Source organism: Tenrec ecaudatus, chromosome 16, assembly GCF_050624435.1.
Source record: "Tenrec ecaudatus isolate mTenEca1 chromosome 16, mTenEca1.hap1, whole genome shotgun sequence".
In the NCBI taxonomy this organism is placed as follows: Eukaryota; Metazoa; Chordata; class Mammalia; order Afrosoricida; family Tenrecidae; genus Tenrec; species Tenrec ecaudatus.
The window spans coordinates 4,592,501-4,612,144 of NC_134545.1; the positions used below are offsets into that span (position 1 = coordinate 4,592,501).

The window sequence follows — 19,644 nt, forward strand, 5'->3', positions numbered from 1 at the left end:
GTGGGGGCAACCAGAGCAGGTGGAGCGTGCACAGCTTTTGAAGCACTGCGTGGGCGTGCATGCGTGGGGGTGGGGGTGCCTGGGGAGGGTGTTGAATAGGCCAGCTTGCCTGGGCTTCTGCCTCCCAGCCCAGGGTTCTACCTGCAAACAGCATCTGGCTGGCTGGTCACTGCCTCTCGGGCTCTCACAGGGCCAGGGGAAGACGGGCAGTGGCCAGTTCCTGAGGCTAGTTGGCAGGATCCGGTCAGCCTCTCCAGGCCACCCATTCTTGCCTGATCCTCTCTGTCCTGGTTGGGCTCGCCGTCCCCTGCTCAGGCAAAACACACACACCCCCACCCCACCCCCCACCACTTCACGCGGTACCTCACGGAGCACAGGCCGTGGGTTGGTTTCGGGAACGCAGGTGTCTGCAGCCAGCCAGCATCCACCAGCTCCACCATGGCCCAAAGACACCCGGACCCTTCCTCTGTCACGTCCCTTTCTCTCCTTGTCCCAGGTCAGCGTAGTCGCACGGCACGCAGCCAGCCCTTGGGTCTGGTTGTGCCCGCAGCAGTGGGGGTCGGGATAGCAGAGGCAGGCATTGCTGGGACATCTGTGTCCAGGTGCAGGCAAGCTTCCAGAAGTTTGTGGGAAAATCCGTCTTGCAATCCCGTGACCGTCCAGGGAACCGAGAAGGCCCTGCGGGTGCTCTGGGCATGCACCTGACAGCCCATGTTGGCAGTGCTGGTCATGGGGTCCCTCTGCCCGGCTGCTGAACCCACTGAGTGCTCTTAGGGGACAGGTATGGCCTCAGTAAAGGTGACAGCCCCAGACACGCCAAAGGGGCACTCTGGACACTTCTGCATTGGCTGGCAGAACAGGCCCTTATACTGTGCCCCAGGCATCACCCTGCAGCCTCAGGGCCTGGCTGCCTTGGGTGCTTGCTGCTGCCCCAAGCTGGCCCTGAGATCCCTCCCTCATGGGGAGGAAGGAGGGCACGGGGTACAGCTCCGGCCGCTCGGTGCCCAGGTGTGGGGGAAACCAGCCCCTCACACTATCACGGGTCCAGTAAGTGCAATTGTACGGTGAAAATACATCGATTATAGCAAAGTCTTAGGGAAAAGGAGAGGTGGGAGAGAGAGTAAAATAGTGAGACACGTTTCATAGTAGCATGCTCACCTCCTGGACGGCCATGATCTCACCAGCCAGGTGCGTGGAACAAAGGAGGGTCTCTCTTTATTTCTAACCAAAGTCCGTATGTACTGAGGTAACCACACGTCACAGGAAGGGGATGAGCTAGGGGTGTACACGCAATAGGAAGGGGAGGGACTAGGGTACACATGTGACAAGATGGGAGGACCTTAGACTCAGTATGGCAGCCTAACCTTGGCCACCCTTGAGTGGGCTTGTCCTCCCTGGGCTCTCCTTCAGGGAGACAATCGACTATCCTTATGAGAGGGGAGTGGGCCCTACTTAGGTGGGACACACAGTACAGTCTGATTGCTCCAGATGGCTGACAACTGTTAGGGACAGTAACCGCTGACCTGCTTGCAATGACCTCCAAGTGTACAGTCGTTTCCCATGTGTAGCAAGCCACTAGGTTTGGCCTATGTTTGGAGGAGACAACTTGGGAGAAATCTTTCTGCATCCCGCACCCGGGCTTCTTCCTAGAAGTGCTGCCGTCTGCAGAGCACGGCCCGGGTCCCTGGAGGCTGAGAGCAAGCGACCTGTTCTCCCCAAGACACCCCCCTCTCCCTCTGCCACCTTGCAATCTCAGTGTCCACCTCGCGTGGGCTCCCTGCCATGTCCTGTCCCGGCTGCCTGGCCCTGCCCTCAGAGGGCTCCAGCCCAGAGCACCTTTCCACTGGTTCCACCTGCAGGCCTGCCTGCGCGTCTGTTGCCATGGTAACTGCTGCCTCTTTTGCCTGCTCTGGCCCCCACTCCCACGTTTTCTCTTCTCCCCAAGCCTCAATTTACCTAAGGAACCTGCCCTGGGAGGAACAGGTTGAGGAGCTGAGAGCTGACAGCAGGTGTGCCTTGTGGTCCCTCTTGCCCTAGGAAAGATGGCCGTTGTCCTCCTGAGATAGGAAGTCAGCCACACGACACCAAGCCTGCACTGCTCCCAGGGCCCCCCAGTTCCTGTCGCTTGAGCCTGTGACTCATCAGCCCTAGAGGTGCACGGGGGCTGCCCTGCAGGCAGGATCCAGGATGAGATGGGGGGGCCCTGCAGCACCCTCAGCTGCTCTCCACTCCCTACAGCAGGGGTCCTCAAACTACGGCCCTCGGGCCACATGCGGCCCACTGAGGACATCCAGCCCACTGGGTATTTTTGCCCCATTTGTTTTTTACTTCAAAATAAGATATGTGCAGTGTGCATAGGAATTCGTTCATAGTTTTTTTTTTTAAACTATAGTCCAGCCCTCCAACGGGTGTGAGGGACTGTGAACTGGCCCCCTATTTAAAAAGTTTGAGGACCCCTGCCCTACAGAGTCCCTGCCTTCTTCAGGAGTGCTGAGCCCTCCCCACCCCCCCGTCCCCATACCGGGCAAGTTCTGTGAGTCTGACTGTGGGCTTGCCAGCTGTCCTCTGTCCAAGCCCCTGTGGCAGAGGTGGAGAACATGCCCCAGATTTGGACCTGGGTGGCAGCCTGACCAGGTGTGTCTGGGGCAAGCATCAGTGCCAGCACGGGTGACCTTTCCGTGTCCCCTGGAAATGGACAGTGCTGTCGCCTGGGGCTGACCAGCTGGGTTCCACAGACACTGATGCTGTCATCCCGGAGAGGCTTGTGGAAGGCGGGGGTCTGTCTGTGCCCTGTAGCAGTGTACTCAGCTCCATCCCTAGGAGGAGGCTCGGGCAGCCCCCATGACTGGCAGGCCTGAGAGCCCAGGACTCCAGGCTTGTTTCTCTGCCAGCCGGAGGGCACATGCTGTGTCTGTGCCTCGTCAGCTGTGCCACCCGGCTGCCCTTGCTCAGGGCCTCCCGCTGTGCCAGGAGAGTGAGGAAGATACTGGGTGGGGAGGGAGGTCAGAGCCACACAAGGGGGAGAACAGACACAGACGCACATGGGGAGTAGTGAGAGCTGAGGACACGTGTGGGAGGTGTGTGCATGAGGCAGGTTTCCCAAGTGGGGCTGGGAAGGGGCTGGCCAGGTGCAGTCCGAGTGGGGCTAGAAAGGAGGGGGGCTAGGTGCAGTCTGACTTGGGAGCCTCTGCAGCAGGCCCACAGCTAGTTCCCCCCAAGTTGGGGTCCAGGTGCTGCTGACAAGGCATCAGGGCGGTGGGGGGTGGTCAGAGCTCAGTCTGGGGGACCGTGTCGTGTGCACCCGCTGTGTAGGGTGGAGCGTTCTGACCCATCACCCATGCTCCCCTGCTGGTGCGCAGGTGCTCTGGGCTGCACAGGTGTGGGCAGTGCTCTTCAGCCCCCAGCTCCTTCACTGGGGGGGGGGGCAGGTCCTCCTGCTTGCAGGCGTCTGTGGGGGACCCACGTGTGTGGCACCCTCAGTCTGTGACACAGCACCCCAGCACTCTCTGAAGCAAGTCCCCCTTGGCTCTGGTCCTCGTTGGCCCATGGTGATGGACAGTGGTTGGACATGGGTGTCTAGGCTCTTCCCTGGATGCCAGGGCCAGCCCCCAGAGCGTTCAGGTGGGCGCCTTGTCCTGTGGATCCATCTCAGCGCCCCACCCCTTCCCCCAGTGCCCTGCAGAGACAGCATGGTGCCCTTGGTTGGAGTGCCATGCATGCCCCGAGGAACCAGGGTGTTTAGAAGCAGCGCGGGTGCCAGCCAGGCTGCATGGCAGGCAGTGCCCACTCGGCCCCAGAGGCCTCCTCTGACTAGTCTGTCTCCCCTTCTTCTGCAGCCGCTGTACAACCAGCCCTCAGACACCCGGCAGTACCATGAGAACATCAAAATGTGAGTCCCTGCGGGCAGCGGGGGAGCGGGTCCGGAGCCCTGGTGCCCGCTTCTGACGCAGGGCAGACGGGCGTTGGGGAAGAGGCCCGAGCCTGGTGGGTGGCCAGGGCAGGGCTGCAGGAGCTCCATCAGGGCAGGCTGGTCACGGCTCAGTGAGCAGGTGTTGGGGGTCCCAGGAGCCTAGTCACTGGCCCACAGGGTGGGGCTACTTCTGTCTGCACTGAGTGGCCGTCCGAGCCTGCCTGTGTTCATTCAGGCCCACACCACCCGAGACCGTGTCCTGGGCCGAGGGGATCCAACCAGGAACCCACCCGAGACGCCTTCACCCAGCCTTTCCCGTGGTGCACGGGCCGGCGATAAGGGCGTCAGGACCCAGGGAAGCAGTTGCTGAGCTAATTGCTACAAAGGCAGCAGGTGGGGGAGGGGCATGGACTGCAGGGAAATCGAGAGACACCTCACCGTGTCGGCAGGCCCTGGGCCCGGGTCTGAGGGTGGAGTGATCCTGGGCACCCAGACCCAGAGGCCACCGAGATGGCTGGTGTGGCCCGAGCGTGGGAGGTGAGAGAAGGGAGGCAGTGGGCTCTCACCTATGTGAAAGGGTCAGTCTCACCTTTGAGGTGACAGAGGTGTGTTTGAGAGCCATTGAGTTAGCTGCAGGGTGGGAGAACCAGAGCCCCACGCAGGACTCGGCCGAGGGTGGTGTTGGCAGAGACCGCCTGCCGGCTGCTTTTCAGATTTACATCACCAGGCCTTTCTTCATAGGCACCTCTGGGCGGGCATGGCCCTTCTTTCTTCCCACCTTCCCACTAGCGGGGGGCTCGCTGACCTCTGCTCCAGCGTCCCCTCTAGGGACCGGAGATGGACACGGGCCAGTGTGCTGGGCCATGAGAATTGTACAGGGTGGCCATAGCAGGGCCTGCCTCTCAGGGTCACCCTGCCACCCTTGGCCACAGCCCCTGCCCCCCAAGGTCCTTGCTGCTGTCTCCTTGATTTCTCTGCCTACACGTGCCGGGCTGCACCAGGAAAGTTAATTTCACGCTTGGTTTCATGCCGTGCTGGCCACTGGGGACGCGTCTGTCACCTGTGCCCAATTGGACTGTGCTCTCTCCGCACCCCTTGAGAGCCTGGTGTGTGGGGGGGGGGCTGCCTATGTGCCGAGGGGGGTGGCCAGTGGTGATGGGGTCTCGGCTCCAGGTCTCCCAGTTTGGGCACTGCCAAGGAGTGGAGTGGCTGGGGGCCCCTGGGAGGGGAAAGCAGAGTGCCACACACGGGGACACAGCATGCCTGGATGCTCATGTCCCCTCCGAGTGCCCAGCATACCCACCCCCCGAGGCCTTCAGCTTGCACCTGATTTCCTTCTGCATGTGTGGGGTTGGCTCCTTGGAGGTAAAGGGCAGCTGAGACCCAGCTCCTGTTTCACAGCCTCCATGACCTCACTGGGGAGGCTCCAAGAGGCCAGTGCTTTCTGCAAGGCCACACACCCAGCACTTAGACCAGCCTGCTCCACACCGTCCCTCTGACCCTTCTCCTGGCTAGCTGGGTGCCCTCGGACAGACCGGCCACCTGCCGTCCCATCCCCATTTCCCAGGCCTGTGGGATGGGGCTCACCAGCCTCTCCTGGCGAACTGTGTTCTTCTCCCAGGTGGGTTGGGGGGTGGGGGGGTGTACACAAGCTGACTTCCTCTTCCACTCGCAGGCCGCTGGCTCTCTCTGAGCATCCCTTGTTTCCTTTGCATCACCCAGACAAGCCTCACACCCCTCCCCCTCCCTTCCAGGATGTCTTCCCTGACTGCCCCCAAGCTCTCCTCTGAGACCCCTTGGCTCCCAGGCCCAGCCCTGCCAAGGCTCCCGCCTGACCCCTAGGAAGGGCCAGTCCCCACAGCACCCAGCTCCTCCGCTTGCTCTCATGGCTTCCCTTCTTGGGTCAGGGGAGGGACTCAGATCTTCTCTACAGGTTGTTCTTATCCATCCCCCAACTCCTCCAGGGAGCACCCTACAATTGTCTCACCAGCAAATTTGCCACGCTGGTTGGAGCTGGTCCCCCCAGGACCCCTGAAGCCCCAGGACATGGCTTGGAACCAGAAAATACTGCAGAGGGACTTGCTAGCCAGATGCAGGACATGCAGGCAGCCCTGCCTCATGGGGGTCCAGGGTCAGCAAACTCAAATGAGGGAGGCAGACAGGGAATAGCTGGGACCGCGGCACCTAGCAAGGGACTCAGCATCCTGTTTAAAGGGGCAACCAGCTGGGCCTGGGGACTGTGGCCCCATGGCCTCCTGCTGCATAAGCAGCTCTGTGTGCCCGGCAGCGGCATCTGTGGGTCAGTGCGGGCAGCGGATTCCTGGGTGGTTGCACTGCCTGGGCCGGCCGGAGCCTGTGGGCTGGGCCTCGTTGGCAGGGGCTGGGTGCCTCCGGGTGCCAAGCACAGGGCTTGCTGCAGACGGCCAGCCAGGGAAAGGCCAGGCCCTCCCTCCGGGTGCTTTCGGGGAATAGAAGTAGGCACATACAGCTCCCAGGCTGCAGAGGTGGGTGTGCGTTGCTCTCACGGAGTAGAAATGGGTGCACACAGCTTTTGGGGTACCCAGAACCCTTAGGGAACAAGTGGGGTGTGTCAACCCCCGTGCTTCCTGCCTACCACCTGGCGTTCAGCCGTAGGGGACAGGCTAACTTCAAAGCACCTCCTGCTGCCACTGTGCTGATTCAGACGGGCTTGTCTTTCTCCCTCGGAGCGGCTGGTGGTTTTGAACCTCCGACCTTACAGTTGGCACTGAGCACTAATTCCACAGCGCCACACCAGGGCTGGCCCCTCCCCCAGCCTCCTCCATGTAGATGTGCCTTTTGGGGAACCATGGCAAAGCACCCCAAACTGGTAGAACCATCTCTAGTGAAATGCAACAAGCACAAACAAAACACCCACCCCGGCGGCTCCCAGAGCTGGGCCTTTCACCCCAGGAGCCTCGCGCGCCTCACCTCCAACTGCTGGGTTCACTACAGAGTTCAGGTTTTCCACTCGGGTCCCTTTCCCTCCCAGGGTCCCCCTGCACCTGGAGCCAGCTGTCCCAGCTCTCTGCCAACCCAAGGCAGCACTTGGCCTGGCTCTGGGGAGGAACCCCAGGTTGTCCCTTATGTGGGCTGATGGGTTTGGGCATGTGTGCGTACCCAATGGCGTGGCCCCCCGCGACTGTGGGGCTCCGTGCCCATGCCCGTCTGCTGTGGGCTGCTGAGGAGCCTGGTGGTGCCGTCAGGCATCAGGCTTTGATGGAGAGATGGGCTGCCCTGCAGGGGAGGGAGCTGAGCCTGCCCGCACCTGTAAGGGTTTCCACTCAGGCTCCCTGGGGAGAGTTCCCACCACAGGGTCAGAGGGAAGCTCCTGCTGGCCCAGCGGCCTGCATTTTGTGGGGTCCTCAGCTGGGATGGCGGGGTCTGTCGGTTTATTAGGCGCTCGGGTCAGAGAGGGCTTGTGGGCAGTTCACCTCATTCTGCCGTTGGCTGCCACGAGTGGCCTGACTGGGACGGACACCACCCAGTCCTGCGTGCCCACCATCATGCCAGGCTTGCCTTCCAGCACCGCCACACAGGCTTCCCCTGGGGTCATGGGGTTTGTAGCGGCCAGATGTCAAGCCCTTCTTCCTCGTCCCCGAGTTGGGGTCCCATACCGCCGGAGCCTCAGCTGCCCGTTGTGGCAGTCTGGACGGACCCAGGACGCGTCTGGGGTGTCTCCTACCCTCTCCCCAACAGGGAGCGGCATCAGACACAGAGAGCCCGGGGCACACGTGAAGCTGCGGCCAGCCTGTGTCAGGCTCTCAGACATCCCGTTTGTCATTTTTTTTTAAACCTCTTATTAGGAGGTCTTACAGATATTATTACAATCCATCATTCCATTAGATCGAGCGTAATAGTCCGGTTGCTGCCATCATTTTCTTTTTTGAATGCCTCGATATCAGCTCCCCTATATCCCTCCCCTCCCCGGCCCTCCTGAACCCTCGGTATGTGATAGATTAACGTTACTTTTTTGCCTTAACACCATCTCACGTGTCCGTTCTCCTTAAATTCTGATGTCCGTGTCCTTCTTGTGGGGTTATACAGCCCTCGTAGCTGTCTGTCCCCCACCCCGCCCCTTCCCATGTCCTCAGGCCAATGCCTTTACTGTTTCTGAGGGGATTATCGAGCTTGAATTTCCTGCATCGAAAGATCTTGGCTAGTTCACGATTGGCTTCTGCCGTTTACTCTCTGCCTGCTCCCTGCCCTCCTCCCCCCACCCCACCCCCTGCACTGTCCTCACCTAGCCTGGGCCCTGGCCCCGGGCCACCACCTCCCTCCCTCATTGCCTCCCTCCCACACTCACGGGGGTCCCGGCAGTTGTTCATGGGGCCCCCTGGGTCCCAGCAGGTGCTCAGTGCACACATGGGACGATGGAGGCAGGCACACACTGTCGCTGCACCTATATCCTGGGTGAAGAGCAGGGCAGGGGAATGCAGGTTCTGAGGAGACCCAACCAGAGGGCCCTTGGAAGCCTAGCTGCTCCCTCCCCCGCCCCAGGCTGTAGGTGGGAGGGAAGCCCCCGGAGCTCAGTGTGGGTACTGTGGCATGAGCACCCATGTCTGTGTCATGCAGGCGCCCAGCTGGGAGTGGCACACCCGTGTGGGCCACTGGTAACTGGGGTGGGGTGGTGGGGCTGTGGATGTTCCAGAGCACTGACCACCAGGGCTGGGCCTGCCACCTGGCCCCTCTGCTGGGTGTGTGTGTGTGTGTGTGTGTGTGTAGGGGTAGTGGTGATGGTCTTCCAGGCGAGGGCCCTGCCCATAGGCATTGGTGCTAGTCGTGTTCCAAGACTGGACTGTGACCTGTGGCCGGCTGATGGGGCCTGAGGGTGGTGGGCTGCCCCGGGGGCTCTCCCTGAGGTGCCTGCTTGCCCCCTCCCCTGCAGAAACCAGGCAATGCGGAAAAAGCTGATCCTGTACTTCAAGAGGAGGAACCACGCTCGGAAACAATGGGTGAGCAGCTCCCCACCCCCACGGGGCCCCGTTGGCAGCCAGGTCCCTGTGAGCACCCAGTTGTGAGCAGAGCCTCCGGGCAGAGGGCACCCGGCTCCAGACCTCAGAATGACAGCCGACCGGGTCAGGAGGAGAGCAAGGTGGCGGGGTGTCTTCTGACCCCTGGCCTGCTGGGTCTGCTGAGGACAAGGTCACAGTGAGCAGAAGCCGGGCAGCTTCCGGCGTGAAGGTCGGGGCTTTTCTGACTGCTCCCGAGTGCTGAGCGGGCGTTCAGGCGAGACTCTGGGAGCATGCCATCTGTCCACCAGCAGCTGCTCGCTGGCCCAGCCAGACAGCCCCCGCCTGCCCGAGGCCCACATCACCGTGGAGACGCAGAGGCCAGACAGTGCGAGGCTGCTGGGCAGAGTCTCTTGTATGAGGATGCAATTGCAGGCTTCAGCAGGCAGAACTGTGGCTAGACGTGGAGGGGTACTTCCCGGCCTTGGACAGGTGGCAGAACCTCGTCCTCAGGAGCTGCTGCTTGCTGTCAGGGCCTTATGGGGGCTGAGGCGCAGGATGCTTCCCCAGGGGTGGGTGGCAGACCAGGTGTACCCTGGAGCTGTACTCCCAGCAGCTTTCTCCACACCAGCCAACACTTCAGTGGCCGCTTGCACTGGCTCCTGAGCAAGGGCAGTGTGGCCGTGTAGAACACCAGCCTCGGCCGAGGGTGTCTGGCTCAGAGAAGGTATCTTGGAGGGTTGAAGGGAGGCCTGGCTAGGCCTCAGGTTCTCCTGTCGAGGTAGCCAGGACTCTGGGCCGGGGGCACTGCCAGCCTATGTGTGTGTGTACGTGTGTGTGTGTGTGTGTGAGAGAGAGGGAGAGAGAGAGAGACACTGACTGGCTGGGCCATAAGTACATGTGTGAGCACCTTCAAAGTGCATGTGACTGAGGGAACAAGCGGGAGTGTTGAGGGAGGCCCAGGATCGCAGATTGTGCGTGTGTGCATGTGTGTCCCAGTGTCAGTGCTGATGTGGGTGTGTCTGAATGAATGAGGGTGGGCTCAGCTTGAGTGCGTGTGCATGTCAGTCTTGGAACATGCTGATGTAAGTGTAGGAATGTGATTGCGTGTGCGAGAGGAAATGAGAGAGCGAGTGTGTGTGTGTGTGTGTGTGTGTGTGTGTGTGAAAGAGAGTGCCTGTGAGTGCAGGCATGCAGGTGCCAGGAAATGAGCGAGCGAGTGTGTGTGTGTGTGTGTGTGTGTGTGTGTGTGTGTGTAAGAGAGAGCCTTTGAGTGTAGGCATGCAGGTGCCAGGCTGGCAGGCGGGCGTGGAAGCTGGCTCAGGGACCCTTGCCCACTGCCCCAGGAGCAGAAGTTCTGCCAGCGCTATGACCAGCTCATGGAGGCCTGGGAGAAGAAGGTGGAGCGCATTGAGAACAACCCTCGGCGTCGCGCCAAGGAGAGCAAGGTGCGCGAGTACTACGAGAAGCAGTTCCCGGAGATCCGCAAGCAGCGGGAGCTGCAGGAGCGCATGCAGAGGTGAGCCCAGGGGCTGCCACGGACCAGCCCGAGTGGCTAGGCCCTGCTCCACCATGGCTGTTTGAAACATGAGTGCTCTCTGGGGGCGGGGAAGGGGGTAGATTGGGCTCCCGGGGGCCACCGACTTGGCTGAGCCCCGTGCGGAGCTCGGCTCACAGTAAATGCTCAGTGTATGCCAGAGCTGGTCCCCCACCCACGGCGGGGGGGGGGGTGCGTCCATTCCAACTCCGAGAGCCGTTTCCAAGACCAGTGGTCTCCGCAGAGCACGCCACCTCCCCCTCCCCCTGAGCTGGCTCCTCGTGCCTATCACCGGGCTCCCAGAGGGTGGTCACAACTTGTCTCGCACACCGAGCACATCTTGGTCCTCACACTAGCCCGGGAACTGGGTGCCCTGCTCACCTGGGCAGGCACCCAGACACAGAGCCACTTGGCCCCAGGTCTGAAAGGCCGCGTGGGGCTTGGAAGGCGGTCCTGAGCGGGACCCTCTGGCTCTCCAGCAGGGTGGGCCAGCGTGGTGGCGGGCTCTCCATGGCAGCGGCCCGCAGTGAGCATGAGGTGTCTGAGATCATCGATGGTCTCTCTGAGCAGGAGGTGAGTGCACCCCAGGGATGAGGTGGTGGGGGACGGGTGATGTCATCACTGTCTCATTCCTCCAAACTCCTGCCCCATCTCACCCACCCCACCTCGGGCCAGACGCTCACTTCCCTGTTGTAGTGAGGTGGGGAAGGGAGTCAAATGTGACCTCAACCCCAGGAGGCTGACGTGAGGTCACCCCCAAGTGTGTGGGTGGCAGAGGGGTCCAGGTGGGGCAGGGCTGAGCCAGGGTGGCCGGCCAGGCAGGGAGGCCTGCAATTTCAAGACGGCTCCCAGGTGTGGGAGCTGGGGATGTTGTATGATGCTCCCTTCACCCCCTGGTGGGTGGCAGCCAGGTTTGGAGCTGGCTGACTTTGACCAGACTGAGCCCTGGCCTCCTCTAGCCATCTGAGGAGTGAGGTTCTCAGTGACAATGGGGAAGGAAGCCTGAGCACACAGGCTGCCCAGCTTGGGCAGGGCCTGGCAGGAGGCACAGTCCCTAGTGGGCAGCTCGTCCCAGGGTGCCAGCGGGCAGGTAGACGGTGGCTGGGGTCTGTGTGTGTGTCCCCCACCCCCACTGCCACCACCAGCCATGCGTTTGCATGTCCCAGGCAGCTGCTCTCTGAGGCCTTCCCTCTGACCCCCAAAGCACCCAGCTTTGCCTGCAGTAGATTACATGTTCATGTCCAGGGGAAGGGGCCTGGCTGCCTTCCCGCTACAGATGGGCTGCCTGTTCAGGTTTCCACGTGCTGCCAGCCCCTGCCCTCGCCCTCCCTGTGCCCCGCTCACCCCGGCCCCCACCCTCGCTGCGCCCCCAGAACCTGGAGAAGCAGATGCGGCAGCTGGCCGTGGTCCCGCCCATGCTGTTTGACGCCGACCAGCAGCGCATCAAGTTCATCAACATGAATGGGCTCATGGGCGACCCCATGAAGGTGTACAAGGACCGGCAGGTGATGAACATGTGGAGCGAGCAGGAGAAGGAGACCTTCCGCGAGAAGTGAGTCCTGGCTCGTGGGCTGGGGGTGCAGTCGGCCTTGGACCTGTGGGAATCCAGGGTGTTCACTGGCTGATGGTCAGCAGAGATTGCCAGCCCTTTCTTCCTGGTCCGCCTTCGCCTGAGAAGGCTGACTGGGCTCAGGCCTCCCGGGTGGCGGGCGAGTGGGCAAGCGCTAGCTCCCCTGCCCTGGGTTGGAGGTCCACAGGAACCATTAGACAACACGGACCCCAAGGTGTCAGAGGAGACGCCTTTGGGGGCTATGCTTGGGCAGGAGCAGGAGCCTGATGCCTTGGGAGCTTCATCTTACTCTGAAAGCAGCTGGGAGCTGACTGTGGCCCACCCCTAGGCCCTGTCTGTGTCCTGTGTGCCTCTTGTCCCCCAACAATCGCCAGTCAGGTCATACCCACCTGTGTGGTATAGAGAGACTTCACTAAGTCCCCACAGTGTGCAAGGTCCAGCCCTCCCCAATGCTGGGTGAGGTAGCCATGCAGCTGGGACAGCTCCTGAGCGAGCAGGGGGACAATCAGTGCATCTGGTGGACAGCTGTGCTGCAGCAGTCATCCCCCCCCCCCCCATCAGAACTGGGCTCTGATGTCCAGGTGAGCGGCCCCTCCTTTTGGGGGGGGGTCCCCTGAGGAGACGGATCACTAGCTGCCAGCGAGCTGAATCCTCACCCAACAGACACGGCAGCGAGTCCTGCACCCTCCGCAACAAGTTGCATCTGCTCCAGGCTGCAGCCCTGTGTGTGTGCTCGGCCCAGCCCAGGGGCTCACCTGCCAGCACTCCCTCACACAACGCTCTGCCATGATCCAGAGTATTCGTTCGTATTTTTCAGTCACTTCTAATCGTGGCTTGGGTGGAAGGAAGAAGCTCCACTGGTGTGGTTTTGCGTCGGCCTGCTAATCGCGAGGTGTGCCGTTCAAAATCATCTGCAGCCCTCTCAGAAACCCACAGCGGTAGTTCTGCCCCATCCTATAGGGTCACTGAGTTGGCATCAGCTTCATGGCCGTGAGGTTTTGGGGTTTTTTTGGCTTGATTTGGGTGACAGGGAGCCTTAGTGAGTTAGTGAATTAATCTTCATAACCCTTTAAGACCACTGTTTGGCTGAAAGCTGAGCTGTGTGGTTTCAGGCCTGAAGGGCGACTTAGTTGAGGGTACCACAGTCCCTATCAGACTAGTAGGCTGGGGTTTGCCTTTCTTCCTGGTTTTCGGTTTTGTTCACTCCCTCCACCCCTCACTCCGTCCGAGACCTCCCAGTGCGATCGCTTTCAGAGCAGGAGTAAGTGGGTACATCTGAGCATCGTGGGAGCTGAGCACTGCATGGCTTGTTACTCCTTCGGATGTTTCTGTGTCTCTTTGACTTCTTCGTCCTTTCTGCTAACTCTAGAAAGGTGTAGTACAGGGAGGCTGTCGGGGCTGGCGTCTGACGGCGGAGGACCTCCTACATCAGCAGGCCAAGGCCTGTCCTCTGAGGTGGAGCGCAGACATGCCTCCACAGTCCCGACATTCTGGCCAGTTATGACACCAGGAGGCCGTCCATCCGTCCGTCCGTCTTTCTCCAAGGCACTTTGTCTTTTTCCAGGGATGTGAGCAGGTTAGAAGTCAGGGTCAGAAACGTTCAGGGCGTAGTTCTTGGTTCAGACAGCCTTTTCCCAGCTGTGCCTGCACACGACCTTTGCCCGGCTTGGCCAGTGTGACAGATCCTTTATCACTGGTGATAAACACCGACAGGCCACTCCACCTTCCGCCTCCGCCTCCAGGCACTTGGCTGTAGTTTGTTAGGTCAGCAAACCAATTAAGTGCCTGGGGGCACCCCACTCCACTAGGCCAAAGGACTCTGCTCTGCTCTTCCCCTGGCTAGGAGGTCAAACCACTGCTGGTGCCTGGAGCTTTAGTTCCTGGCTCTGCTGCCACTCCTTGGCCACCACCCTGCAGCCTCTCTGTCAGTTGATGGAGGGAGTCCACTGAGCAGGGGTCGAGGAGCCTGCCGGACAGACACACTCCACCCCAGCTCGTCTCTCACGATGGTGCGGAGAGACCCTTTCCTGCTTCTCAGGTGGCCCGTGTTGGACCCAGTGGGGTGGCAGAATTGACCCAGCCCCTCATTATATTCCCAATTTTACTGTCAAAATGAACCTCGTTAAGACCCCTCACAACTGATCTCTGCAATCCTATCATCATCTTGCTGCCACCCCCCACCCATCTTACCCAGCCCTACCAGAAGTTGAGGTGCCCCATTTAAATAGGCCAGGGCACTGCTGCTGATCTCTGTCGGGCTTTCACCGCCTGATGTCGGCAAGTCAGCCACAGGCCTCAGTCGGGGTGTTCTGATGAAAGCCTGTCCACCGTGTGGCTGGCTCCCTGATGAAAGCCTGTCCACCGTGTGGCTGGCTCCCTGCATCAGCCACACCCACAGGGCAGGTGGGCTTAAAAGCTGCTCCCACCAGGGCCCCTTCTCCTTTGCCCACAGGCGAGCAGCCATGACAGCTGGGGGTGGCGGGTGGGGTGGAGGCTGAGGGCCTGTGGGGCCCAGCCTGTCGCAGGTCCACCCACCTCCCCTCAGAAGGCCTTGTTTTCCAGGCGTCACTTGTGGGGACCAAAAACCCCAGACCCAGGTTTGCTCTGGCCCTCCTGGGGTGAGGGTGGCCCATAAGTCTTATGGGAGGGGTGGGGCATCCCGCTGTAGCCCTGCCTTTGAGGGGTGCCTGCTCAGAGCTGACAGTGCATGCTGTATGCCTGCCGTCTGTCTCCCCACTTTGGTGAGGGTGCCACCCACACGGAGTGAGTGGGGGGGCTCCTGTCTAGCCCAGCATGGCCTGGTGCAGTTTATCATACCTTCAGAGACTCAATTTACTGACGGGGTCCTTACAGAGGGTGGTGCTCAGTCTCCCAAAGGTTGGAGGGAGCATTTGGAGCATGGCCAGATGTGTAGCGCGCGTGTACACACACCCCTGGAAGGTAGTGGGAAGCAGTTAGGCTGCCTTTTCCCTGTGGAGACATTTAAGCCTCGGGCCCCTCTCACATTACACACAGACCCCTGGGAGGAAATGGCATTTGGGGGAGCAGTGCTGGGACGGGTGGGCTTTTCCCTGTGGTGCCTGCCGTTTTGTCCATGGGAGCAGATGTGAGTGCCCTGGAATAGAGTTCTATGGGGAATGACCCCCCCACCCCTGCAATGCTTTCTGTGGCTCCCAGAGCTTTCTGGTTCAGACCTAGTAATGTGACACCCTGGGTTCGATAGCTGAGCGGGTGTCCCAGGCTGGTTGCAGCCCTGTGTCGTGAGGGCCGGGTGACAGCGGCAGACAGGCCCACCGTCGCTGAGCTCCTTTGAACAAACTCCTTCTCTGAGCTGCTGGTAACCACATGTAACCACAGCAGCGCAGTTTAGAGGGTGACGCGCGTGTGCGCACACACGAGGGGCTGGTAAGTGACCCAGACCAAGGGCACAAGTAACAGGATGGTGCAGGGCTGACTGTTTGGCTCTCTTGTCCCTAAGGTAACAAGGGGTCTGTGGATCACTCCGCGGACCCTCGCACCCCGCACCACAGCATGCAGCCGCCCCTTGCTTGTGGGCCACAGCGAGGTTTTCAGACAAGGCTGTCCAGCCTTGGGGGGGGGGGGCAGGTGCAGGTGAGGGTTCGGTGGATGGCAGGTGAGTCCCCACATCGGCCCCTTTCTACCTGGGACACAGGGAAGGAAGGAAGGGTTTTTCTGTTTCCGGGAAGGAGGCCTTTCAGTGTGGTCAGCTGTCCAGGCAGGATTCCCGGCGGGGAAGGCCAGCTACCCCACCCACACACACCCTCTTCCTCCGGAGAGAAGGGAATGTTCCGGACTCTTCAGGTCTCCTGGTGGGGGAGGGTGGGGGTGTAGGGTAGGGGCCTGCGGACTGCTGCCCAGCCATCTGGTGGGCCGGGCGTGGGCACTGGCCCAGTGTCTTCGCTGGGAGCCTGGCTGTGGAGGGATAGGGCGGCCGGCTGGACCTGGGCCAGCGAACTGCCGGCACCCAGGCGGACAGGCCGTGACGTAGAATGCAGCTCGCCGTTTCCGGTAATCCTTGGCTTCCCGGGAGCCTGCTGGCCCAGCGCCGCCTCGGGCTTCACTCTGCTGCCCCGCCGCCCCTCCCTCAGTCCCACCTGGGAGGAGGGGGTTGGCCCTGACCCCACTGGTGCCCCCCCACCGCGCAGGCCTGGGGGACGGGCGAGGCTCAGCTTCCCAGGCCCAGCCCGAGGCCGCGGGAAAGAAACAAAGCCTGATCCTGGAAGGGGGGGACCCTCCGGAGAGCTCCCTGGAATGTCCTCATTTTTTCTGGAAGCCGCCTCCGGCAGGACAAACAAATCCATTTTCAAAGGCGCTGCAGCTGACTCACTCCCAGAAACGCCCTCCCTGCCCTCCACCCCACCCACCTCTTCCCACGCCTCCCCCCTGGTTTAATTGCTCCGATGGGCGGTGCCCACCAGGGCAGCGGTGGCAGTTGCCCGCGCACACGGCCCCCTCGGCCCGGCCTCATGCCCGTCCCCGTCCATCCACAGGTTCATGCAGCACCCCAAGAACTTCGGCCTGATCGCCTCGTTCCTGGAGCGGAAGGTGAGTGGGGCCCCGCCCTCGGCCCCCTCTGGGGCCTCGCGCTGGTTGTGGGCTCTTCCTCCTCTCTGTCTGTCCATCTGTCCGGGAACCGGCGCACAGCAGGCCCCACCCTGACGCAAGTGCACGCAGGGCTGCCCTGCCCTAGTGGAGTTGGTCCTCCGGGGGCGGGGCGCAGGCCCTCCAGGGGCGGGGCTTGCCTGAGCCTCCACCAGCGTGACATAGGTCCTCTGGGGGTGGGGCTTTCCCGAGGCCCCGCCCATGTGGCATAGGTCCCCTGGGGGCGGGGCTTGCCTGAGCCTCCACCAGCGTGACGTAGGTCCTCCCGGGGTGGGGCTTGCCTTCCTGGGCTCAGGCTTGGGGGGGGGAGGCACCCCATCCAGGCCCCTGTTGTCAGGATGTGGCCCCACACCTGGTGTGTGGCTGTCATCGGGAAGTGCAGCTACATCACCTGACTTCAGGCCACAGCCCAGGTGCGCAGGCCAACCCCACTTCACTCCACCCATCACACACACAGTTGTCCCCCAGGGCGGAGTGGTACCCATTTGCTCTCTGCCATCCTCCCCTGAGGTGAGGGGGGGGGCACGTTGGGGCCAAGTCACAGGTGCACTGTGAATCATCTGGAGCCAGCAAGCCAGCAAGCCAAGCAAGCACCTATATCGCTTGTGAGTGTGTTTGAGTCAGGTTTCTGAAAGGTGGAATGTCACCCAGGGTCACCCCTTTGCTGGAGGAGGCAGGGAACAGGATCTTGGGGGCCCTTTCCAACACCTTCTGGTTTACTTGGTGGTAACCCCTGTTGGGGGGTGGAGAAGGCAGGCCCAGCTTACACCTGGCCACACTTGCTTCTGCCTGAGCTCCTCTCCCACTGTTTCTGGCAGGTAGGGGGCGCTGTTCAGGGCCCAGGTGTGTGCACACTGAGAACCTGAGTCCCGGGAAGAGACTTAGATGGATTTTGGAAAAGGGGGTGCCATCACGGGCCGTGGGCCGCTGGTGTCCCGTGGAGGGCCAGGCAGCTGCTGCCCTCAGGAGAGCTCTGGAGCCAGCCAGGGAGTGGGTCCTTGTGTGAGTGAGCGGCAGACATGGGCCTCCAGTGTGCAGTCCTCCCTTGGATCATCGTGGGTCTCCTCTGGGTGTTTGTTTTAGTTTCTCTGAATGTGTACACAGCATGCCAGGCTCCTGTGGGCGTGTCCACACGGACTGTTTGTGGCCTCAGTGTGGCAGTGTGTTTGCTGACCACAGCTGGTCATTCTATTTCCGGTACTCAAGTCTCCCTGCCCCCCTGCCTTCTCAGCCTTGCCCTGGGCTGAGTGCTGTTGCTACTCAGGGCTTGAGGGGTGGAGGAGGGGTGGCTAGCATCAGTGGCCTAAGCAGGTCATAACCTTTATTTTGTGTGTCACTCAGCTTTTCTGTAACAGGTGATCTCAGTATAGTTACTGTTTAAGGTTTAACCCATTTAAGATCAGATTGGTTTCTGGCCGGAATCTTTCACGTTTTCAGAAATGGCATTTTGAATGAACTGAGGGGAGGGGTGTTGCTTCCCACCCCATAATGGAGGTTTTAATTAGTGGGACACATCTGCCTGGAGGAGTCTTCAGTGCTGGGGTTGATGAGATGGGGCCCCTTTAGATCCAGAAAGTTACACAGGCACCCAGTAGATAGCAGATAAGAGTGGGATGGGAGCTCCTCACTCAATCCCCGAGACAGGAAATGTATGTGGACACTACTTGTCCCATGGGTCACAAAAGCATTAAAGAGTCTCGGGGAGTTCTCTGTGGTCTCAGGTCAGTCTGGGACGCCCAGCAGACATGGAACACCCAGGTCGCTAATGTAGGTGATGCCCATCAGGATTAGCCTTGCTCGCCATCTCAAATCTTTCTGTTACGTTCTGAGTAACATCTGATCCCATTTGGATGGTGAGGTGACCGGAGAAGACTGGACCAGGAAGGTAGGAATGTTCTGAGAGAGAAAACAGATGGGTCCCTTCTGGTGAGCAAAGCCAAGAAGAGGTTGCTCATGGTGTTCGATGGGAAGGACCAGGGAGCTGAGGTGAGAGAACAGAGACCCCCAGACCACAGGGTCCCAGGTGGCGACTGGCTATGATGTCATCCTTAGCAACAGCGTGGGCAGTAATGAAACCAGTAACTATGGACATTGTCCCGAGGACTCTAGGTGTGCATGTAGTACCCCATCTCTCAGTTGTAATACTGAGCCACAGAGAGACCAGGCTCCCCAGCCAGACACCCGGCCTGGACCTCCCTCCTCACAGTCCCCTCTCTGTCCGGCAGACGGTGGCCGAGTGTGTCCTCTACTACTACCTGACCAAGAAGAACGAGAACTACAAGAGCCTGGTGAGGCGGAGCTACCGGCGCCGGGGCAAAAGCCAGGTGAGAGCGACTCCCCTTGTCTCCCAGGCAGCTGCTACAGGGACATCCTCGCTGGGGTCCTCCGCCACTGCGAACCGACCCCAGTCGTAAAGCAGAGCTGGGGAGAAGCGGCCATTGACAGCCTGGAGTTTCTGGGGGCCCACCTTGGAGACCATCCGCCCGTGCGGTGGTTCATTCCAGCACATGTTTGAAGACGGTAGCCAGGACTGCAGCCTGCATTTCTCCACACTGGTGTTTGGTGCCCATGAGACTGAAGGATTGTCAAGGTTAGAGCAGGGGCGGGCCGCCTAAGTCTGGGCCACAGCCAGCTTTTTGTGTGACTACAGTTTTGTTGGCGCACGGCCGCGCCCGCGGCTCCCTCCGGCACCCTCCGGCACCTTCTGTGGCAGCTCTCCTGCCGTAGTGGCAGGGCAGAGGATTGCCACGGGGACCACAGGTGTGGGAGAAAGAAGATAGTGCTCACAGTCCCTTTATGGGCAGAAAGGTTGCCGGCCCCCTGAACTGCAGTACACAAAGAGTGGGTTTCAGAAACAACTGCCAACTGTTCAGTCTACAGTGGGGGTGGGGGCGGGGCAGCGGTGCATTTGAAGAGGGAGCACAGGGTGCTGGGCGAGTGCAGAGCTGGGTGTCCGGCAGCTGGGGTGCTGGGAAGTGGCGGCTGCACACTGCCCTTGGAGGCACTCCCAGCTGTGATATGTGCATGGTTGTCC

The 19,644-nt window shown here is 60.8% G+C and overlaps 1 protein-coding gene across 21 annotated transcripts in view; it reads left to right on the forward strand.

Moving 5' to 3' along the window:
• NCOR2 (nuclear receptor corepressor 2) overlaps window positions 1–19,644 on the forward strand; it is a 130,583-nt gene that overhangs the window by 68,257 nt on the left and 42,682 nt on the right. For 18 of the 21 annotated variants that reach the window (XM_075533620.1, XM_075533623.1, XM_075533619.1 and 15 more), the window contains 7 exons: window positions 3,837–3,889; window positions 8,817–8,883; window positions 10,227–10,399; window positions 10,897–10,990; window positions 11,791–11,969; window positions 16,499–16,553; window positions 18,836–18,934. In XM_075533620.1, coding sequence (XP_075389735.1) covers window positions 3,837–3,889; window positions 8,817–8,883; window positions 10,227–10,399; window positions 10,897–10,990; window positions 11,791–11,969; window positions 16,499–16,553; window positions 18,836–18,934 — 720 coding nt within the window. The remainder of the gene's footprint in view (window positions 1–3,836; window positions 3,890–8,816; window positions 8,884–10,226; window positions 10,400–10,896; window positions 10,991–11,790; window positions 11,970–16,498; window positions 16,554–18,835; window positions 18,935–19,644) is intronic. The other 3 variants (XM_075533628.1, XM_075533638.1, XM_075533639.1) reach the window with 1 other exon arrangement.